Here is a 25,146-nt window from a genome sequence, read left to right as displayed (position 1 = left end):
GTCAGTAGATAATTGGGTTTCCACACTTTGCTTTCTTCTTCCTTTGTCAACGGTGCTGCTAAAAAGCCCTTTTCTGTAGGCGTTTCCTGGTGCCCATGGGGAACAATGACTCCAGGGATGTGTCTTTCAAACTCTTTTGCTACAACGTCAAATGGATTTTACATTGTATTGCAGTTACACAGACTCCTGTGAATTTGCAACAAAAAATTTGCACAATACAGCCCTCACCTTTGGACCTGAAATTCATTCTTTGGTTTTCTTCCCTATTCTCTTTCTTTAAAACAAATGTGAGTTTGAGTATAAGACCTACGGACCCAGCCTTCACTCTGAAAAATAATCTAAATAAGAGCTTCTTAAGCTGTATCATGCAAAGACAGATTCCACTCTGGGAGGTGAGAGGTGGGCCTGGACATCTGTGTTTCTAATGAGCCTCCATGTTGTGGCCCTGTTTGCTGGTGTGAGAACCATGCTTTAGGTAGCAGGGTTCTAGGCCTGTTTCCCAGACTTCTCCGGGGATAAGACTCACCTGGGCTGCTTCATCAAGATGCAGATTGTGCAGGTTCAATACAAGATCACCAAATCAGAATCTCTGAGGAAAGGCCTAAGAAGCCTGATATTTTAAAAGTGTTCCAGAATGTTCTTATTATCAGAGAAGTTTTAAAGTGTTACTCTGGGACGTATACCTGAATCTGTAACTGCTAGGTTGCAGGGCATTCAAATATCTATCTTATGAGATGATACCAGGCATTCTGTAGCTGTCCCGTGTCACATTCTTATTAGTGGTATGTGTGTAAACCTATATCTTGCCAACGGTTAGTGTGACTAGACTTCTCAATTTCTGCTAATCTGCATGGTATAAAATGGAACCTTGCTACAACCTTCAATAATTTGCTTTTCTCAGGTTAATATGAAGCTTGAACATATTTTAAACATTTTATTTCAAGTTTGTTTATTTATTTTGAGAGAGACAGAACACAGCACGAGTCAGGGGAGGGCAGAGAGAGAAAGGGAGACATAGGATCCCCAGCAGGGTTCATGCTGTCAGCCCAGAGACCTGCGTGGGGCTCGAACTCGTGAAACTGTGAGATCATGACCTGAGCCGAAACCAAGAGTCTGATGCTTAACCCACTGAACCACCCAGGCGCCCCTGAAGCTTGAACATATTTTTATGTTAATGGTCTATTTTTTCCTCTTCTGTGAAACTCGTTTTCTTAGTTTCCACCCATTTTTCTTTTGAGTTACCACCTTTTCTTGTGATCTCTGGACATTCTGTCTGTATCCTGGATATATGTCCTTTGTTAAATGGTTGCCAAGATCTTCTGCCCAGTGGCGTACCTTTTCACTTTTCTATGAAATGCCTATTTATATCTTTTGTCCTTGGTCTATTTGGTTGGTTTTCTTTTCTTTCTTTCTTTTTTTTTTTTTACAAGAATAAGATGATGTCTTAGCTTTTTTATGGTACAGCTTAATAAACATACGTTCTTGATTTTAATGTGGTATAAACAATTAAGCTTTTCATTGACACTTGGTGCTTTCTTGTTTCTTATTTTAAAAACATCTCCTCACCCTGAGATCAGAAGGATAACCACCCACATACTTTAGCATACATTTTACATTCGGTTTTTCATCTTTAAGCTTTTAATTTCAGGAAGAATTGATTTTTGTGTGGTGTGGGGTGAAGAATAGGAATCTCCTTTCATTATTTTTTTTTTCTGATGTGGATACACAGGTTCCCCAGTACTAACTCTCCTTATTCCAGGAGTCAGAATAAGGATTTCCGCCTCTATCGAGGCACCTGGGTGGCTAAGCCAGTTGAGCTTCCAACTCTTCCAATGCAGAATATTGCCTATTCTTTCGGCAATACCACTCTGCTTAAATAACTCTTGCCATCTAACTGGACAAGTTTCTCTACTCCGTTCTTGGTCAGGAGTGTTATGGCTCTTTGGGGGCCTTGGCTGTGTATTTGTTTTTGAATCAACTCATCAAGTTTCTCAAAACCCTAATGAGGTTTTGATCGGAATTGCACTGATTCCAGTGAGTACTTCAGGGAGAGCTGATACTTTTACAATGTTGAGTCTGCCTGTTCATGAACATGATCTAGCTCTGCAGTTATTTTGAGTCCCATGAATGCTTTTCAACAGAATTTTGGATTTTTATTATTGTTCTTTTGCAAGATTTGTTCCTGAGTCACCTACGTATTTTGGTCCTTTTGTGAATATTGTCTTTTGTAAAATTGGTGATTCAGTTTGTTATTAATATGTAGAAATACAAAGGATTTTTTAATATTTACTTATTTTGGGGGAGAGCACAAGTGGGGAAGGAACAGAGAGAGGGAGACAGAGGATCTGAGGTGGACTCTGCCCTGAGAGGCTGCAGCAGCGAGCCCAATGTGGGGCTCGAACTCATGAACCGCCAGATCATGACCTGAGCCGAAGTCGCACACTCAAGCAACTGAGCCACCCAGGTGCCCCTATGAAGGATTTTAACACTAATTGTATATTTAGATACCTTGCTAAACATTTGCTGCTTCTTATAATTTGTAGATCTTATGTGTGTGCTGACATTTACGTTGTGTATAACTTGAGTTTTGTTTTCTTCCTTTTCAAATTCTATTTTATTTTTATTATTAAAAGAGAGAATCTTAAGCAGGCTCCACGCTGTGCAGAGCACAGGGTTTGATGCCGTTGATGCAGGGCTCAATCCCACGACCCCCGAATCATGACCTGAGCCAAAATCAGGAGCCAGACATTCAACTGACTGAACCACCCAGGCACGCTCCCTTTCAAATTTTATACCTTTTATTTCTTTTTTTTTTTAATTTTTTTTTACATTTATTTATTTTTGAGAGACAGAGTGAGACAAAGTGAGAGTGGGGGAGGGGCAGAGAGAGAGGGAGACACAGGATCGGAAGCAGGCTCCAGGCTCTGAGCTGTCAGCACAGAGCCCAACACGGGGCTTGAACCCACAGACCATGAGATCATGACCTGAGCTGAAGTCGGACACTCAACTGACTGAGCCACCCAGACGCCCCTATACCTTTTATTTCGTAAGAAATAAAATGTAGTAATACGTTAGCTAGAACCTTCAGGAAAATATTCAGGAGACTCAGCGATAGCTTGCATCTTTGTGTGGTTCCTTTGTTTGTTACCATTCAGAACAATACTTGCTGATGCAGGCATGTGAAATTTCATTCTGTTCTTAATTTGCTAATTTTCCTTCTAGTGAGTGGACATTTTGACAAATACACTTCTCTGCATCTGTTAAAACTATCGTATGGTCTTTCTTCTTTAATTTGTTAATGTGATGAATTACATTTATAGACATTTTATGTTAAACCATCCTAATTAATCTAACTTGGTCATGCAGTATTATCATTTTTATGTATACGGTGGATTTGAATATTTTGTCCATAATTTACTCATCGATGCATGAATGAAATATGTTGCTCATACACATTATCCTTGTTTGGTTTTGTATTAAGATATCAATTGCTTCATACACTCTAAGGCTATCTATCTTATGGGTGCGTAAGAATTTATAGTTCTTTTATCTTTTTGATGAATGTTTTCTTCTTTTGATGAATTAAAACTTTTGTCATTATGTAATGATTCTCTGTGTCCCTTACTGCACCTATTCTGTGATTCTTATGGTCAGTATTTGCCAATCACCTTTTTTTTTTTTAATAGGATTTTACTTTCAGATTTCCATGTACAAGTGTCTTAGATTTATTCCTTCTAAACAACATATAGCAAGGTATTGATTTTACATTGAGTGTAACTCTTTGGATGTTTTAATTGACAAGTTTCCATTTACATTTACTGTGATTTGTGATGTATCTGGACATGTTTCTACCAACAAGTAGAATTGGCTCGTATAGGCATTTGACTTATTTGTTTTTCCTATGAATGTATGAGGTTTTTAAAAATTATTATTCTTTATAGTTGCAAAAGGTCACGTACTGCTATTTTTGTTGTGGTTTACTGTAGAAAATTCATCCTGCATACTTTAAAAAAGCCTATAATTAATAACTTAAACCCCCACGTTCCCAGTGATGTAAGGATCTTGTACTCTTCCGACGCTGAGCATTGCCTTCTCTGTCTACACTATGCTTATTGTTAGTAGTTTAATTCCATGCTATTTTTAAAACCTCTCACATTAGACATTATTATTAGTTTACGAATACAAATTTAGATATTTTTCCTCATCTCATTTCTCCTAGCATCTCAGACTTTCCTTCAAACATCATTTTTTTTCTTCCTGAAGTTTGTCCTTGAATGTAGGTTATTTATAGTAAACTTCCTCAGTTTTGATTCTTTGAAATCATCCTTTGACCTTTACTTATTGAAAGACAGTTTTGCTAGATGTACAGTTGTAAGTTGGCATGTTTTCTCTCAGCACTTTGGATATACTGTTCCCATTTTCTGCCTTCCATGGATGTGTTGAGAAACCTCCTGTCAACCTAATTGCTATTACTTTGTAACTGATATGTCTTTTCTCTCCAGATATTTTTAAGATCTTCTCTTTGATTTTGGTGTCTGTAGTTAAACTACATGATGTCTAACTGTGTACCTAATTTGTGCATGTTATGCTTTCTTTATATTTTCATTGATGTCTTCTGTCAGTTCTGGAAATTTCTGACATTATATCTTCAGGTAGTGTGCCTCTGCTTCTATTCTCTCTGTTCTCCTCCCAGCGAGATTAGAAATGAGTCAGCCTCTCATATTCTGTTCTGCATCTCTCTTTCCTATTTTCTACTGCTTTCCTGTTTCTGGTTCTCTGTGCTGCACTCTGGATATTCTTCTCTGATATATCTTCTAGTTCATTAATTTTCTCTTAAGCTGTGTCCAATCTTCTTGTCTTATTCATCCTTTGAGTTTTTGTTATATTTTAATCTTTTATTTCTGAAAGTTATATTTAGTTGTTTTCACAATCCAGCTGGTTGTTTTCCATGGTGGCATGCTTATTTTTGTGGTTACATTTTTAAACTTGGAAGTGGTACTCCCATTTTATATTCTTCGTCTACATCGACATCTGTTGTTTCCTGTTTCTGCTGACTCACTGTGGCAGTTTTCTGGGGAATTTCGGTGATCTCCACTAATGAGCTCATATTTGGCTGGTCTTTATCTTTGAAAACCGTATTTAGGAATGATTTTGTTTCCGAGAACATTTGTGTTTTTGTCTCCTGGAATCCAAGTGGCAGTACTGACTATTGACTACTACTGTTGACTTGAGCTACTTCCAAGTATCTGAGATTAACCTAGAGCCCTCAGGTTTAGCTTTCCCTATGCTGCCCCTGGCCCAAGGGTTATTCTTTAGATTGCAGAGAGGAGGTAGGCAGCTATCATGTTATTTTATTGTCAACAGGAACACGGTGTGAGGTGCCACTGGAGATACATTATATTCTGTGCAATTAAAAAAATATATATGCTGGATCTAGTTGTGTGGAAGTGAAAGAGTCCTTCATAGTAAATGATGTGCCATTTTGTTGTCATCAGAAAAATTAACAATTATTTTGTGGATATATTATCCATCAGTTCATTAATTTATCTAGTTCTCTATGTGGTGAGTTTGAATTTTTTATTTTGCTTTGGGCAGATCCACATAATATGACGTGATGAATGGTTATTGGGAGAGACTCTTAACATAAACACGTGCCATGCAGAGTTGCTATCGCTGAAGGAAGATAGTTCTGTACATAATACATTTCCATTTCAAAGATTATATCATATAAATGAGACAGCTCCTAAAATGGTCCCATAGTAGACTTTGCTTATTTACATTTTACTGGAACCAATACCGATAATTCAAGATCTCGCCTCAGGAAGGGGCTTTAGCTTTTTAGCCTTGAAATAGAATCTCGCTGAGGGGAAAGGAACATCTGAATGTTGTTTTCCTTTTGGAGAGCAATTCGGCATTATCTAGTACACTTGAGGATGTACAAACTCTACAGGCCAAGAGTCCCACATTTTATGTTTATCAAGGGAAATGGTGGCTAAGGAACATGTGTGCGAGGATGTTCCTTGTACGGTGCTTGTAACAGAGAAAAAGTAGACTCACCCTATCTGTTCTCAATGGAGGGACCTATAAGTAAGCTATGGCTTGTTTAATAGAATTCTATACACCAGTTAAAATTATAACTAGATTTATATTTTTAAACTTGGCTAACATTGAATGAATTTTCAAGCTGCAAAGAATGGTAGCATTTATGTAAAGTTGTAATCATCCCAGATATATGTAAGGAAAGTATAAAAACATGTCTGGGAATGAAACATAATAACCTTGGGATTGCTTGCAGGAAAGTGGCAAGAATTTATATCAGTAGTATTTTATTTCTTTCGTAAAAACTGATCTGAGGCAAAACACAAAAACACATTTGATGTTAGTAGGTGCACAGGTGATTGTTTTACTTAGGACTTTTCAATGCTTTTCCAAGGTTTTATTACTTAAAATTTCAACGACCTTAAATTAACGCCAATGAAAAGAATACTCATGCTTAACAGAATAACGTCTTTCAAGCATTGTGGGACTTCTGGCCTTATTCTGTGCAGTTAATCAATGCAGGCAGAATAAAATATGACAAAGGCTTTTGCTATTGAGTGCCTTGTCAATGCATAAATTTCTTTTCTTCAGAAGTTGTCAACAGTAAATTGTTCACTGCCTCTTTTTTCCACCTGCCTTTCAACAAACTTTACTTAAGAACGTTACATTAAAAAAAAAATTGTTTAAAAAATATTACCCTGAAAGATTTGGTGAAATTATCCTAAAAGCATGCACGTTGGGTGATTAACCAAACACCTGAGATAGATAGATGATAGGTAGATAGATTTATTATTTTTTTTTTTTTAGTGTGCAAACCAAACAGTAAACAAAGCATCTTCCCACTCTGTTCTTTCAAGTATCTCCTGACACCACTAGAGAATTCTCCCCCAGGCTGTAAGTGGTTGCTCCTAGTTAGAGTGTGTGTATGCAGCCTCGGGCTCCTTCCTGAGGGTCTCACCTTCGAGTAGTCACTTTGTCATGCAAGAATCCTTCACATTTTCCTTACAATGTGAATAGGAATTTCGGCTTTCTCCTGGGAGGGAAATGAAAACTATCAATAAAAGTGGTAGGTGGATAGTACATTTTCCAGCAACATGGGCCAGTCGATTACATACCTTTATCATTTAGGCCAAGTTCAAACCCACGCTTGGAAAGCACATGGGACACTGTGAAGAATATGTCCATCCTCGACCAAGGAAGGAAGGAGAATGTTTGATTATGTGCGAGCCTTAGCACTGCTATACTTCCATTCATTTGTTCAGTGAGCCTGTTTTTCATCTCTTAAATAAGTATGATGTTTGAAATTTAGGGTTTTTTTGTATTTGGCAAGAAACCATTCTATGTAGCATTGTGTGAAATATTTCAGAGAAATAGACAATTTTCAAGTACATTTCTTGATTTTAATTATGAGACAATCCAAAAACAATTCACATGATACCTGTGAAAAGTGTTATGGGGGAAAAGACTATTCATATGGTGACTTTTAACTTCTACAATTACATCCCAGATATATAGATGCCTGTAAGGTAGCATAAATTAAATTTAATAAATTTTATGAATTAAAATTTCAACTTCACTGACAAGGGACACTTTTTAAACTCTGGAAAACATTGACTGACTCAAAGACTATATTTATGTCACTTGAAAACAGTGCCATGTGCCTGGAATCTTTGCTTCTTAGGAATATCGAGTGCTTGGGTAAGCCAATATAGTATTAATTAAACAGGTATTTGCTCTGATTTAACTGGCTAGTAAAGAAAGCTGTTGCATTCTTATTTTGTCTCCCTTTGTGTGACTGACAAGGCAGAAACACAGTAGCTGAAGGTGCCAAAGGGGACCTACCATGCCATTCTGGTTGTTACCGCTTTTATTGTAATAGACCTCTGGATAGTTCATGAAGAGGAAGAAAAGAGAAACCTGTTAGCGGGAGCATTGGTTGTAATCTATGTATTTGATTGTCAATGACAGGATCCTAAAATTACACCCAAATATCTCTCACAGGTTCTGAAATTGAGTTTCTGAAAAAGCACCGTAGTTGTAATAGAAGTAAAGAGCAGAGTTCCAGAGAAATGAGCTGTGAATTGAACCTGCAGTGGAAATTGATCCTCCCAGTCAGTTTCTGCCCTTATTCGTAGGAAAACAGGACTGAGTGTAGAAGGAGCCAGGATCACTGATTAAATAGGATGCTAAAGTGCCGGAGGCTAGTACTGGGCTTGCTGGTCCCCCAGGTCAGGACTGTGACTGTCAGACTTCTCCGCATGAAACCTGGCTGGAACTGGCAGAAAGAGAACAGAATGAAAAATGCTGCCGCCAGCCCGGGAAGCGGTAAGAACTCCCTGACTAAGCTTCAGGCACGACAGCCATTGCTCTCCTCAGGGAGGCTGTTCTGGTCTCTTATCGTGAGTCACTGGGCCCAGGTTGGGCCGCCTGGCCTCATGATTCACGCCAGTGGGGCCTGTCATGAGACCCAGTCCAGTGTGGGCCAAGGGTGTGAGTGTGAAGAAGAACGGCCTTGGAAGCGACTCGCATCCCCAGTAGCATCTCCAGGATCATGAGGAAACAGAAGCAAATATCTGCCTAGTGGTCCTGTGAATATAATTAATTACCCTGTTATCTAACCCTAAGAGATTTATTTTGTGCACATATAATGGTAGTAATATATTCCAAGTGTTTTTGGCAGTGCTCACATTCTGCTCCTAGAAATGCAGTATGAGTTGTAATTAGCCGGCTGAAATTACACATTTCTGGTTATGAAGTTGCCATTTACTGCCTACGGTGTGATATATTTCTACAACAATGCCCTTCAAAGTCTGCAGCGATCATCAGTATAACTCACTGGAGTAAATGTCCCCATGGAATGCCTCATTCACACTTAGCAGCGCGCTAATCGAAATGGTTCCAGCAGAGGCATTGAAGATAAAGGTTCTATAAAACACTAACTTAAGATGTAACCATTATACACCATTTCTGGATCGGAGCTTGATTTTCAGAATGGCAGAAGAAACGAAAAAAAGCAATAAAATCAGGCCATTTGCTTAGCATGACTTGAAAGGATTGTCAGATTCCCTTAGTCCTTGTACTTACCCTGTCAACGTTACCCTCAAAAAAGAATGTCATCACGGGTAGTTGGCAACTCACAGCGTTCAGTTTATGTTACCAGCTCCCATTTTCCCATCTCACTTAACTAATCCTTACCTTCTGGCCCTGGTGAGAGAAATGACAGCTCTCCATCTAAGGTGGACCTCGTTGCCTGCGTTGTGGTATTTTTTTCTAAGTTTACTTATTTATTTTGAGAGAGAGAGAGTGTGTGTGTGAGCAGGGTGGGCAGGAGGCAGAGAGAGAGAGAGGGCACGTCCCAGTCAGGCTCCACACCATCAGTGCAGGAGATTTTGATCCCACAAACCACGAGATCATGACCTGAGCCAAGATCAAGAGTTGGGCACTCAACTGACTGAGCTACCCAGGAGCCTCTGCATCATGGTATTGATTCAATTTCTCTCTTAAGTTTTCCACTAATGGAGAAGTCAGGGGATGGCTGGAATGGAGCGATAAAGTGACATTCATCCCTGCCCCCCGTTGATACGATGTGCCCCTGCCATTTTGGCGTGGACATATTAGGAGACACAACAGCATTATACTCGAGGCAAAGGCCCAAGAGAACATAAATGGTGATATCTTGTTTGTAACAGCTTCTGTAAGATAGTGTTGTTCTGGGGGTGAACCAGAATCTTGAAGATTCAAGCCAATGAGCACACGTCTCTTTGCATCTAAGGTTTGGACCTCAAACAGCCTCTGTCTCTAGTCTGCTAGTTACCCCTTTTGACAGTAGCAACTCTGGAACCTTGGCCACAGATGTGGTTGTTTTGTGCTAGGCTTAGCTGTTTTCTTTGACAAATTTATGGGAAGTTTGAGACATGATTTTACCATGATGGAATTTTTAGAGGTATTAACAGAGGGGAAGCCAGCATGCATTTCAAGAAAACTTGACCAGTAAATAGACTGAACCCTTGGCTTTTTCATTCCTGGAACTTAGTCCACGCCTGTATTTTCTTGACTAAGAACTTGGTCCATGTGTGTATTTTCTTGACTAAGAAATGATGCAGGCCTGCTTATGTAATAGAAAGTAGTTTTTTTTTTTAATGGAAATTAAGTTAGAACTGCCTTGTTTAAACTAATATCTGAAACATTTAGTCATTTTATTAGTAAGCAGAATTGATGAAAACCTTGGGAAAATGCTTTAGAACAGTTCTCTTGGATACCTGTGATTAATAAGGAAGGGGGCAAAGAGTTGTTTGTTAATCTGTTTATGTATAAGGGATCTGGAGCATATTAAAAGTTTTGTAAACATTCAACTAACAAAGCATTATATAAAATTAGACATTTCCTTTACATTGCAAAACTTCATGAGACTGGAAAAAACTGTCAATGTTATTTACAAATAACTTATTTATGATATTTCCCCTAATACTAGCAATTTAAATATAAGACATTGATTTAGTAATAAGGTGCATTCCATGAGGATGCCACTCAGGATTCTCTGGGGGAGTTTTTGTCTTACTCGTCCTTGGTTCCTAGAATTACTATAGGACAGAGTAGCATGATGATCATTATTAACCTCATTTTATGGTTTGAGCAGATATCTGGCTGATAAATCCCATCTTGCACATATAAAACCAAGGTATCATTTCCGTTGAAGTGTTTTCATTTGTTGGAGGTCACAGGAAAGGAAGTAGTTAGTAGTTCTAGGTTCTTCCTATGTCCTAAGTGATGGAGAAAACAAGGAATTTATGCACAAACAGAAATCAAGAAATGAACTTCAATGTTAGTCCAGACAAATCTCCAATAGCCACAAAGTATAGATAGAGTTTTCTGGCAAAGCTGAAATGGGGAACATGGCATAGACCCCTCTTCTATGGAATTAGAAAGAGAAGAGGAAAGAATCTTCACAAGGCACTTTTGTTCAAAGATTAAATACATGCGATCTTTATTATATTTTACAGTCTGTGGTCATGTTTTAGGTGGGTTTGGGGATATCTTGAACATTCTAATTTAAATCTAATAATTTCTTTATTTTGGTAGATACTCTGCAGTAGAGAGTTAAAGCAACACGGTTCGTTGTCAGACATATATGAATTCAAGAGCCATAGTGAAACCTTGAACCACGTTCTTGGACCCACCTTGGCTGCAATTTTTTTCATCTGTATATTGGGAAGAATAGCACTTGATTCACAGGATTGCTTTGAGGAATAGAGAGTGTATAGAAAGCAAGTCACACAGAATAAGTGCACATACAGTAAATAGCTATTATTTCTCAAGTTTTCATGCTGATTTTCCCTTACCAATCATGGATCTCTTTACATTCATGTGTGATGACCACAATTCAGGAAAACAAAAAGTCAAAATATATGAAGTAAGTATATTTATGGATAGTCCAAAACAGAGCATTTTAGATGAGCAAATCCACGAAAGGTAAACTGCTTAGAAAAGTGTATAGCAAATAGTAAGTGCTCAATAAATGTTATGTATCTTTTTTACATGTATTCATTTTATTGAGAGACAGAGGGAGCACACAAGCAGGGGAGGGAGGGGCAGAGAGAGAGAGAGGGAGACACAGAATCTGAAGCAGGCTCCAGGTTCTGAGCTGCCAGCACAGAGCCCAACACAGGGCTTGAACCTACAAACCATGAGATCAGGACCTGAGCCAAAGTCGGATGCTTAATGGAATGAGCCACCCAGGGACCCCATGTTTATTTTTTAAAGTTTGTTTTTTCAGAGAGAGAGAGAGAGAGAGAGCATGAGCAGGGGAGGGGCAGAGAGAGAGGGAGAGAGAGAATCCCAAGCTAACAGCAAGGAGCTTGACACAGGGCTTGATCTCTCGAACCGTAAGAAATCAAGAGTTAGATGTTTAACCATCTGAGCCACCCAGGCACCCCAAATATTATGTATTTAGTACTGTGGTTTTCATCATCATCTCATGAACAAGTTAAAGCTTTCTCTGTATATATTCTTTCTTTTAAAACTTTTAAAATACTTATATAGTCCCTGCAAATCATTTAGATTTCTAAGTTTGAAACTCTGTATCTGGAGCTTGGGCTCAGCAGTAATACGAAGACGTTGTCAGGGATAGGAAAGAACTACTTGTAGAGTAATTGCATGAAATTCTATGCAAATCAAAATGCAGAAAAGGCCTGGAGTCCTGCTCAGAGGTTTATGCTCTCTAATCGTTAGGTTATTTCATGCTGAATTCTCAAGCTTTTTCTCTTATGTTTTCCAATTACGTAATTGTAAATTAATTTTAAAAGATAAAACATATTTGTCAATTCACATTGAGATTGGTTTCATGTGTCAGAGCCTCAGAGGAGAAGAGCCTTAAAGAAAAGCACTGTATTTCCCTCTAATGAAAATTTTGGAAGTTGTCAGTTCAGGGATAGAATGGTAACTCAGTGATTATTAGAAACTCTGGGTCCTTCATCATTGCTTCGAATGGTTAATGTTTATGTGCCTCATGGCCCATCCTGTTGGCATGAGCGAAAAACATCATATCCTCAATCCAGCACACAGGAAGGAAGAAGGAGAAAAGATGGTGAGCTCCTTTTAAGGACGCCTCCCAGAAACCGTTCTCGATCTCATCTTGTATGCCAATCACCAGAATTTAGACACAGAGCCACACCTCGCTGCAGAAGCCACTGAAGATTCTGCTCTTTATTCTGGGTGGCCTGATGCCCAGTTACGATTTAGGGATTTCGTTATCATGGAAGAGACCAGATATTCGGGACAACTAAGACTATCTGTGACATCTGGCCTTCACCGACCTCTTACAATTCATTTCTCTTCTGTTTTCTTGTTCCTCCTTTTCTTTTCTGTATTAGATCCCATGCGTGGCCCAAGAAAACTGGAAGTGGTGGAAGTCAAGTCTCGACAAATCACCATCCGCTGGGAGCCATTCGGATATAATGTAACTCGCTGCCATAGCTATAATCTCACGGTCCACTACTGTTACCAAGTGGGAGGGCAGGAACAAGTGCGAGAAGAAGTAAGCTGGGACACAGATAATTCACACCCTCAACATACGATCACTAACCTCTCACCATACACCAATGTCAGCGTGAAACTCATCCTCATGAATCCCGAGGGACGGAAAGAAAGTCAGGAACTCATAGTACAGACAGATGAAGACTGTAAGTACTTTTAAATGATATGTTTACATGAAATACATATTCTTTCAAAGAAACAGCCCATTACTTCTTTTAGGTTGAGATCTCTGTAATGAAAGTGAAGGAATGAGTTACTGTATTGAAAAATATAAATGTGTATCTGTGCCTCTGAATTTAAGCACCGATGTAAAAGGGTAAAGGAGTAAAGATACAGAAGTTTATTTTAATTCTTTATGCGTCGTACAGTTGCCTTTCTATGTGTAATTATTCTACATTGCTCTAAATAGTTCTTCATTCAAATTTTATTATCATGCTAGACTTAAGAGTTGTTGTTTGGGTAGGAGATTATATGAAATGCTTATTTAAATATATTTACATGGCATTCTGAAACATATTTCATAGTTCAGATAAAAATTCAGCACAAAATAGAGGCTGCCCTTGCTTTTCAGCACAGTGCTGGGAAATTACCTCATTAGGTTGCTGGCCATGGAATAGATGATACTTTCCCATAGGACCAATATTATAATTGGATATTACCTCAATAAACAAGGATTTAACAAATAGGCAGTGCATGTCACTAGCAACTCATCAAAGAAAGCAAATACAGAGTTGCAGTAAACCTCTAAAATAATTTAACATAGTAAAATTATCCATTGAATCCCAGAGCATGGACACAAATGAGCTTTTACATTGATTATACAGGGGACCCTCACGCACAATAACATGTACATATGGCACATAAAATATGGTGGTAGCATATCATATATTTGGCCTAAAATTTCTTTGCCAGGCATCAGAATAAGATGGCAAGGAACTTGAGAAGCCCATTAAGTGAATACACTTACTTATTCCTGGGCAAAAGATATTTCACTTTTTTCCTTTTTCTTCATGCAACTGATTATGTAGTGATCCTTGATCACCGATTATGGGAACCAGCCAGAGTAAATGATGAGCTCATCCCACAGACTTCTCTTTTCTTTTCTGTAGCCCCATCAAGCCCTGCCTGTGCTGGTTGCTTCCAAATAGTTGTCTCACTGCAGTTATTTTTGTCAGGAATATTAGCTTCCTTCAGGTCACCCAATCAGGGCTGAGACTCGGGGTCCCGTCTCTGTTTCTCCGAGTTCTTGGTCATCTTCCAGAAAAGTGGAATAAGGTGTCAACATTATCAGTTGGCCACCTCTGACCCTCACCTCATATTTCTATGCTTAATTTGGTTCTAACTCCTGTTGTTTCTACTTCCAAAATACTAACTTGTTCTTTTCTCTCAATTTCCACTACCTATATCCGGATCCTCGTTATTGCATGCTGAAATTTCTTTTCTTTTTTAATTTTTTTAATGTTTTTGTTTTATTTTTGAGACAGAGAGAGACAGAGCATGATCAGGGGAGGGGCAGAGAGAGAGGGAGACCCAGATTCAGAAGCAGGCTCCAGGCTCTGAGCTGTCAGCACAGAACCCAATACGGGGCTCGAACCCACGAGCTGTGAGATCATGACCTGAGCAGAAGTCAGACACTTAACTGACTGAGCCACCCAGGGGCCCCTAATTTTTTTTTTTAATGTTTATTTATTATTGAGAGACAGAGAGAGACAGAGCGTGAGCAGGGGAGGGGCAGAGAGAGAGGGAGGCACAGAATCTAACACAGGTTCCAGGCTCTGAGCTGTCAGCACAGAGCCCGACGTGGGGCTTGAGCTCATGGACTGTGAGATTATGACCTGAGCTGAAGTCAGATGCTTAACCGACTGAGCCACCCAGGCGCCCCTACATGCTGAAATTTCTAACCTTCCTTGATGGTTCCAGCTTTTGCCCATTCTAATGTTGCCTACTCAGCCACAAAACATGTTTAAAATACTCCTGCGTCTCTGTTATTTCTCCTCCTTCGTTTCTGATTTTATTGAGTCCTCTCTCTTTGACATCAGCTGTGGAGACATTTTTCTAGGTATGTCTCCTCTGGCAAGGTAAAAGAAAAGGAAAATTGAACTGTTGGGACTGCATCAAAATAAACAGCTTTTGCGTAGCAAAGGAAATAATCAAAACATCAAAAAGGCAACCTACTGAATGGGAGAAGATATGTGCAGATGATATAGCTGACAGAGGTTAATATCAAACATATACAAAGAACATATACAATTCAGTGCCAAGAAAACAAATAATCCAATATAAAAACAGGCAAAAGACCTGAAGAGACATTTTTCCAAAGAACACACACAGATGGCCAATAGACACATGAAGAGATGCTCAACATCACTCATCATCAGAGAAATGCAAGTTAAAACCACAATGAGATGTCACTTTATACCTGTCAGAATGGCTAAAATCAAAAACACAAGAAATACAAGTGTTGGTAAGGATGTGGAGAAAAAGGAACTCTGTGCGCTGTTGGTGGGAACATATACTGGTACAGCCACTGTGGAAAACATTATGGGGTTTCCTCAAGAAATTAAAAATAGAATTAACATATGATCCAGTAATTCTACTACTGAGTATTAATCCAAAAAATTGAAAACACTAATTAAAAAAGGTATGTGTACCCCTATTTTTATTGTGACATTATTTACAATAATCAAGATATAGAAGCAACCCAGGTGTCCACATATAGATGGACAATATATGGAACATTACTCAGCTGTAAAAAAAGAATGAAATCTTGCCACGTGGCATGGATGGACCCTAGAGAGTATAATGCAAAGTGAAATAAGTTAGAGAAAGACAAACACCATATCAAATCACTCATATGTGGGATTTAAGAAACAAAACAAATGAACAAAGGGGAAAAAAAGAGAGAAACCAAAAAACAGACTTAAATACAGAGGACAAATTGGTAGTTGCCAGAGGAGAGGTAGGTGGGGTGGGGGTGGTGGAATAGATAAAAGGGATTAAAAGTACACTTACGCTGATGAGCACTGAGAAATGTATAGAATCATGGAATCGTATGGTACACCTAACAATAATATAACACTGTATGCTAATTATACTTGAATTAAAAACGTTTTAATCACAATATAAAAATACATTTGTATCGTGTCACTCTGTCCATAGAGCTTTCATTGACTTTGTTTAAAACGTGGCTTCCAAGGTCTTCTGCTTTCCTGGCTCATACTCTAGGACTAGTGACTTTTCCTCCAGTGCAGATCATTCTGCCCAGAATGTCACCCAGGCAGCAGGTCTGGTAGGCCATGTCCTTTCCATTCCACGCTCTTCCTCCAGGCCTGCTCTCCAGCGCCGCCTGCCATCCACCTGGCTGCATCTCGCTTCCATTTCCTCTGCTGCCCTCCAAAGGGCTCCTCAGGCTTCAGGTCCTTCACAAAGCTGCCTCCAACTCCTCTAGCCTGTAGCACTCTCACCCCTCTGACCTCCTTTGCACCTGATAAGAATCTTTTAATCTATGGGCTTTAATTCCCTCATCTGAAAAGTGAGAATAATCACAGTTGTCAAGCATATTAGAGTTAGAGGAAATTTACATAGAGAGCCGTTTGTAGCTGACAGAGAGAGGCCTTTAATGAGCGACCATTATTGTTGTTGCAGTGATTCAGAGCAACTCCTTGTGACCTTTCCTTGCTCTTTTTGTTATATTTAATCTTTTCGTCTCTTAACTACAAACTGGAGAGAAGAAGCCTTCTATTCTTCTGTAACAATAGGCACGATACAGATTGCGAAATAAAACACTCAGAAGTGTTCTATTCGTCTTTAGATAAAACAGTAAAGTTTGCTGATCTTCACCTCATTGAAGTTTTCATCAACGGTAATGTTTTAACCAAGGAGAGGGAAGATGATATGTAGTCCCTTCTAGAGACGAGCAGGTGTGTCTTACTCAAAGCCACGTGAGCGAACCCAGTCACTACTTCTGGGTTTCGAATTGAGAAAGGACAGGAGATGGGAGTTCTGTTAAGTTCCATCAGAACATGAGGTAAGAATAACTTACCTTTCTGTGTAAATTATCTTGCTAGTCCCAGAAGTTGGGGCATGCATGACTTCCAAAAAAATTCTACTCTGTCCGTAGCACACGGGCATGCAGTTAATTAGAAAAGCTTTTATTTCAAATTTTATTTCCTAACAACAAAGACTTCGAAAACAGAGAAAGAGAAAAAAGACAAAAATAGAATAATTGTCATTCCTGAGTTTGAAAAAAATGGGGTGGTCACTTTATGTGTCTACCATTATAAAAGGCTACAGTTCATTGAACATTATGAATTTTACTCTGGTAAAATATTTTTATTGAGTATTTATTTCATGAGAAAGTACATGGAAAAAATTACCTCTTTATCACTGTTAAAGGTATCACAAGAATAGAGCTCAGTTCCACAAACTTAGAAACTAAAGCTTATTTATCCCAAATCCTGAATATCTAAGAACTTCTGAAAACAGGTAGTAGACTTTAGTTCCTGTGAGACACTGTTATTCCTAATTTATTCAGCTCTTCTGGTATTTTATTTTAGTTTACTTTGTCTGCTCCTGACCTTAAAAATATATATGTATATTATGTATATACATTCATTTATATATTATTTAATTATTATTATTTAATCATTTATATATATTCATTTATATAATATATGCATGTATATGTACATATATAATTATAAATATAGTGTACATATATATTTATATAATATCCATATATATGATATATATACGAATCTCAGGTTTTCTTGTTAACATGTCCACAGTGCCATCAAGTACAGGATCTCCAGTACATTTTAATAAGTTTACCCCTTTAAGTTGTCCTCTCTTCAGCATAATTTTGACTCTCCCATTTTATTTTACTGTGATTTAAACTAACTGAATGAAACCAAAGATAGATTTTTTTCTAAGTCTTCACCTCTTTACATCTGCACATACATAGATTAGTAAGTATTCTCAATTAGGAAATATCATCTCAGAATAATAGAGCCACTCATATTTGCCTTGATACCACGAGAAGACTGATGATGATGTCATAATAAACACTTTCAAGGTCAAGAGGAAGAGACTAAGTTGAGTTTTCTCTGGCATGGCCCATTTTACTTCAGCTTCTGATTGATGAATATTACCATCTTAAATTCTGGACTCTGAATTTTCTTAGAACCTATCAGTGTTATAACTTCTTAAATGTGTTGGTTTTCTTTATTTCTGCATAGTTTCACATCAGTTCCTTCAACCTGAGATAAACAATTATTTTCATATTTATGTATTATTTAGAGTTTGGATGGTAGAGGTGAACTTAGTCCAACTTCCTCATTTTAGACATGAGGAAACTGAGGCCCAAAGAGGTTCAGTGAATTGTCCAAAATTGTACACTTTAATTACTGAAAAGTCTTGGGGTGCTGGGTGGCTCAGTCGGTTAAGTGTCTGACTTTTGATTTTGGCTCAGGTCGGGATCCCAGAGTTAAGAGGTTGAGTCCCACATTGGGCTCTGTGCTGGATGTGGAATCTGCTTGAGATTCTCTCTCTCCCTCTTCCTCTGCCCCTCCCCCCTCAAAAATAATACATAAATAAATAATTACTGAAAAGTCTTAAATCATAACCCAGTCCTCACGTCTGAATCTGAATCTGAATGTGTATCTTTTTTTTTCTGCCAAGCTATACTTAGCTGTATTTAAAATAACTATAAAATCTTATATCTACCTCAGTAGCCCCTCAACTAAAAAAATGTGTACTACCTATGAGTCCTTTTGAAATTCTAGGCAGCCTTTCCAACCTCGGACATCTTACCAACCCTTAAAGGTCTATTCATATCCTCCCACGATCTAAAACATTCTCTAACCCCCTTTTTAAACTGTGTTGAGATGTGTTTATCCATTCATGAGTTGATGAACATTTGGGTTGTTTCCACTTGAGCTATTATGAAAATGCTATTAGTATTTATATATTAATATTCATGATTTTATTTTAATATTCATGTATAATTTTTTGAGTAATATATGTTTTCAGTTCTCTTGAGTATGTACCTAGGAGTGGAATTCACACGGTACGTTTATCTGTGTGTATCTGTTTGAAGAGCTGCTAGGTTGTTTTCAAAGGAGCTGTATGATTTTATATTCCCTTCAACATGAGGGTTTCAGTTTCTTCACATTCTCAGCAATGTTTATTATTTGCCTTTGGATTATCCCATTTTAATGGTGTGAAATACTATGTCATTGTGGTTTTGATTTGCATTTTCTGGCTGGCTACTGATGTTGAGCATCTTTTCATGTGCTTATTGGCCAGTTGTGTATCTTTTTTGGCAAAGTGTTTATATAGACCCTTTGCCCATTTTTAATTGGATTATTTGTTTTCTTACTGGGTTTTAATAGTTCTTTATGTATTTAAGATACAAGTCTCTTGCCAGATAAATGATTTGCAAAAATTTTCTCCTATTCTGTGTGTTGCCTTTTCACTTTCTTGGTAATGCCACTTGAAGCACAAAGGCTTTCATTCTGATGATGTACTTTATCTACTTTTTTTGTGTATATGTGCTTTTGGTGTCATGTCCAAGAAACTGTGGCCTAATCCAAGGTCATGAATATTGACACCTGTGTTTCATTCTAAGAGATTTGTAGTTTTAGCTCATACATTTAGCTCTTTAATCTATTTTGGTGTAAACTTTATATATGGTGTGAGGTAAGAATCCAACTTCATTTTTTTGCATACGGATATCCAGTTGTCCCAGCACCATTTGTTGAAAAGGTTATTATCTCCCAATTAAATTTTCCTGGCACCCTTCATGAATACCACTTGACTGCAAATGTAGAGATTTGTTGTTGTATTCTCAATTCTCTTCCACTAATCTGTACGCTTATCTTTATGTCAATACCACACTGTCATGATATAATAGCTTTGTAATAAGTTTTGAGAAGTGTGAGGCCTCTCCAACCACTCTTTGATTACTCACACTGTCACCAAAAAATTTGATCATGCACCTTCAAATATATGTAGAAATACTACAGGTATACTAGTTTTTAAATAGGATAGACACACCAATACACTAAATTATATACAATACAAAGCATATGTGCAAAAAAGGAATTTAAATGAAGAGGAGATAAATAATATTTTTAAGCAATATTAAATGTTATTTTATAGAAAATTGGCAGGTAAATTTCCACCTTCCCTTATGCCCATTAGATTTTTTTTTTTGAAAACTAGTTAGTTCAGGTTTTTAAAAAAGTCACACCAAAGGGGCACCTGGATGGCTTAGTTGATTAAGTGTCCTGCTCTTGATTTCAACTCGGTCATCATCTCACAGTTTGTGATATTGAACCTCATGTTGGGCTCTGTGCTGACAGTGTGGAGCCTGCTTGGGATTCTCCCCCTCTCTCTCTGTCCCTTCTCCTCTCTCTCTCTCTCTCTCTCAAAATAAATAAACATTTTTTACAATGGCATCAAAATTCCCAGTTTTTGTAATCATTAATACATAAAATATTTTTTAAAAATATTTATTGCATATTATTTCACCTATATCACATCGTTTTAAAACATGTATTTTGTGCATATGTAATACATTAAAGATCTGTACAGCAGTTCATATCTATTTTTCTCTCACATGCTTTTGTTACTCAATAATATAAATATAAAATATATAAAAATATAAAATTATAAATATAAAATCCATCCATGATAATGTACATAGCTGCCATTTATTTTCAGTCTTTTTTTGTATCATATTGTATGACTAAAACTTTCTTTCCTACCATTTGGTTTGTCTCCAATTTATTATTTTTATTAAAAAATGCTCTGTTGGGCACCAGGGTGGCTCAGTCGGTTAAGCTCCTGACTCTTGATTTTGGCTCAGGTCATGATCTCAGGATTCGTGAGATTGAGCCCTGAGTTGGACTCTGTGCTGACAAGGCGGAGCCTGCTTGGGATTCTATCTCTCCTCTCTCTGCCTTCTTTCCCGCTCTGCATGCATGAGTGCTCTCGCTCTCTCTCTCTTTCTCTTTCTCTCTCTCCCTCTCTCCCCCTCTCTCTCAAAAGAAATAAAATAAACATTTAAAAAATGCTGTATTGACAATAACTATATGTCTCCTGGTGTATATGTGCAAGAATATTACTCGGAAATATACCTAGAAGTGGGTCACATGATACATGCCTCTTTAACTTTACTAAGTACTACCATTACCAAATTGTTTTCCAAAGTGGCTGTACCAATTTCCACTCTCACAAGCAGTGTGTGGGAATTATTATTGCTCTGTATTTTTCCTTATTTCTGAAGAATATAAAAGTTCATTTCAAAGGTAATTACTGATCTTTGTGTAATTGATTCATGTTTTAAAGAAAAAAATGATGGAATTATTTTCTTTATAAAGACAGTGCTAAAACCATTTAAATGGTTTTAAATTTCGTATTTTTAAAAGAAAACTGAATGTATCTGTGGACTATTAAATCTTATGTCTCAATTGAGAGTTAAAAATCTAATATATCTAGAAAAATCTAATTTTGAGGGGGGTCACTCAAACTTTTATTGATTTCCCCCCCCCACTTCTAGTGCCAGGCGCTGTTCCCACTGAATCCATCCAAGGAAGTACTTTTGAAGAGAAGATATTTCTTCAGTGGCGGGAACCGATTCAAACATATGGTGTCATCACATTATATGAGGTAGTATATACATTCATTAGTAATTTAATTTTTATTATAATTTCCATGCAGCTAGACTGTCTAGTATTTTTAAAAACGCATAATGGCATCATGTCTTTTAAGAAGTTTATTGTCTTTGATAGTTATAATGGTTACTGCATAGAAGCAAAAAAAAAACACTGATTTTTTTCAAGTAATGTATCATTTCAGCGTGTATATTTATAATGCTTTGGATGTTTCTGGACTATATGCTATTATATGTAAAGACACAACATAATATTTTTAAAAAATAACCTGTATTAAAAACAATAAGTATTTTGTAATGAGCATTGATTAGGAGGCAACCCCATCTTGCTAGCTATAAAATATTTTACTACTGAGTTATAGAAGAACGGTGATTATCCAATTAGCAAAGTCAATAGACATTGTCTCAGGGATAACAATTGAATAATGTCTTTTGGTTCTTAGTATTAACAAAACATCCTTTCGGCTTCCGTGGCATAGTTTTGTCTACTGAGGCATATCAAATGGTTGAATGGTAGAGAGCAGAGAAGAATTTGATGAATTGTTCAAGAAAAAAATAACAGCAGTGACGGGGTGACAGTCATCATCACATCTGCACGAGCATCATTTCGCTGTGCCTATTGTCATAGAAACAAGCAGGTGCATTTTTTTTAAGCTAGCATGTATTTGAATGCAAATGTAACAAAATTATATGTTGTTAGGTTTCTAAAAATCGCGACTGTTCCTCTGGTGGAGCCTCTGCTTGAATACCTTTCAGAACTCCTGACAAAAGCCTGAGCAGATTAGCTGTCAGACAGTAATCACTGGTAAACCCCTCCCTGACCCAACGAGCCTCACATTTATGTTGCCTTATACCTTTTGAAAATTGGTATTGAAATGCAAAAATTAATAACAATAATGTTTTTAATTGAAAGCTAAACAAAGTAAGAGAAAAGGAAAAGTTGATTTTCATGTTAAGTTATTGATGCTGTTCATTGGTTGCTTCGTTGTGAAAGAATTCAGCGTTAGGAACATCGATGGCTCAGCCTTTTGAGAGCTAAGTTTTATAATCAAATCAAACAAGTTCATATTTTTTTTTCTCAATGATCAGAATCTTTCAGTTAATATTTTTTGGCCCCAGGACCATTTTCTGGCCTCAGTTTTGGAAATTCCTACCTAAGAGTAACAAAATATTTTATGAGAAAAGATAACAGCCTTTGAATCAGTGTTAAGTTCCAAGAAATAAGTCTGTCTGTCCCAGAAGCCACATGTTCCTATCTAGACAAACAGAAAATAATAGCCAGATCCTTTCTTTCTGATCCCACTGAGCATACATCTTTGTGTAAAAAGTAACTTTAACACGAAAACAATAGGAAAAATAATTCAAAAGAAGAAGCTATTAATCTCTCTGAATTCAGCAGCCAGGGTCTCCCAGCTGAACACGGATCTAAATGCTGTTATAATGGGGATATGTGAATGTGTCATAAATCAGGGTTTTAAACATCAGATATAGTTAAGTAGCACAGGCTGGTTCATTTTTCTAGGTACCAAAGGGAAAATGTCAAATGTGTAAGTTTTCTGACCACCAAATCTTTCTCTGTCTTCCCCCCATGCTTTCCAGAAGTATGAAAGGGGGTTTCTGTTCTCAAAATAGGGCTTACATGGTGTCTCATGAGGAAGCTCTTCTTTAGTCAAGATGTACTGCCTGTGCCAGAGTCAGTGATAGGCACGGCTTCCTCCTGGAGCTAAGGACTGTTGTTGAATGTTCCACGGAGGACCAGAGGCTCTGGGGACTGACATCATGCTAAGGAAATGGAACAGTTGTCCAGAAAAACAAAAACAAAAACAAAAACAAACAAACAAAAAAACCAGCGATCTTAGGAACAGTACGTTCTGTCATAGAAACACATTTGACTATAGGTAAAAACCAGAAGGCAAGGTAAATTATCCTCATTGGAAAAAACTTACTAACAAATGATACAGATGTTTCCTTAGGGCAGGGAGTATGCTTGGATCCTTTTTGCAGAAAAGAAGAGAAAACAGGTTGAATGCAGTAGATGTTGTACATGAATATGCTGTGGGTTCAGGTTATTTTCAGGTTCTCTCCTTACCTCTTATGAAAGATACACCAAACCATTAATGATCAGAAAATGTCAACATCATCATTTTCTGCCAGACGTTTTGGCAATTGACAGCATGAAAACACTCTTCTGATCTTACTCTTTGCCTCTCCGTTTTATTCCCCCTAAGGTCCATCTTCAGTGTTCTCGAACTAGCCTTTCCTCTCTCTTCTCCCCACCTTTGTTTAGGCTTTAGCCCTTCACATCCCTTACTTCTTGATCAGCCCTTTATTTTTATCAGTCATCTGCCTGAGACCTAGACTGACATTTACGGCCTTCCTCAACAGCAATCAAAATTTTTATTTTATTAAATTAGAAATGTAATATCACTCTCTGAAGGAATATTTTAAGTACAGAAGTATTCAAAATAGTATCCTTGCACTTTACAGAGAGAGGTAACAACTGTTAACAACTAGGTCATGTCCTTCCAAAATTTTATGAGGTAGAAATTATAGTGCAAATTCACTTATGAATAGAGATGAATAAAATTTAATAAATATTCACAAATCCAGCATTTTTTACAAGAATAATATGCCATATAAGACACCTACCTCACACCATACAAAAGAAACTCCTACCAAATGGAGTCATGTTCTAAACACAAAAGTTAAACTACCAGAACACGTTAGGAAAAATAAGGACGATATTTCTATATATTACTGTGCTTGACAATAAAACCAGAAAGTTCTATTTTAAAAGATTGACAGATTTACCTATATAAATATTTAAACTTGTAAATGACAAAAGATACCACTCGGAAAGTCTAAATACAGACAGAAGACTTGAGGAAATTATTTTCAACATTTATAACAGTCGATGGGCTGTTGGCTGCAATGTATAGACTTGATACAGATTGGTAAGAAATAGACAAAGCATTCCATTAGAAAAACTGGACAAAGAATAAGAGGAGACAACTCATAGGAAAAAAAAATTCCAAGTAGCATGTAAGCATGTGAAAAGGTACCTACCCAATCTTACTAATGATTCAGAAATGAGATAAGTGCTACAAAAAGTTTAAGTCTGTATAATATCAAGGGTTAAACAGTGATGCGGGGAAATGCATACGTGTTTAGACTGTTGGCGGAAACATGAATCTCTTACGTAGATAATTTGGGAGAACCTTTCAAAATGTAAACATTGCATATCAAGTCTATTTCTAGAACTTTCAGCCAGTAATACTCCCAAGTACACAGTACTCGGGGATATATACATGTCCAAGCATTTTCTTTAAATGGCTCTCAATTGCCTAGTGAGTAAACTCCAGACTCCTGGTCATGAGAGTAACGCATCTACAAACTTT

General features: G+C 37.4%; 1 protein-coding gene across 2 annotated transcripts in view; it reads left to right on the top strand.

The window, feature by feature from the left end:
- PTPRM (protein tyrosine phosphatase receptor type M) overlaps positions 1-25,146 on the top strand; it is a 789,396-nt gene that overhangs the window by 464,854 nt on the left and 299,396 nt on the right. For both annotated transcript variants that reach the window (XM_042910577.1, XM_042910576.1), the window contains exons 8-9: positions 12,909-13,217; positions 21,635-21,744. In XM_042910577.1, coding sequence (XP_042766511.1) covers positions 12,909-13,217; positions 21,635-21,744 — 419 coding nt within the window. The remainder of the gene's footprint in view (positions 1-12,908; positions 13,218-21,634; positions 21,745-25,146) is intronic.

This window comes from Panthera leo, chromosome D3 (genome assembly GCF_018350215.1).
Source record: "Panthera leo isolate Ple1 chromosome D3, P.leo_Ple1_pat1.1, whole genome shotgun sequence".
In the NCBI taxonomy this organism is placed as follows: Eukaryota; Metazoa; Chordata; class Mammalia; order Carnivora; family Felidae; genus Panthera; species Panthera leo.
Note: the sequence above shows the minus strand (reverse complement) of the source record. Positions and strands in the feature narration are given on the sequence as shown.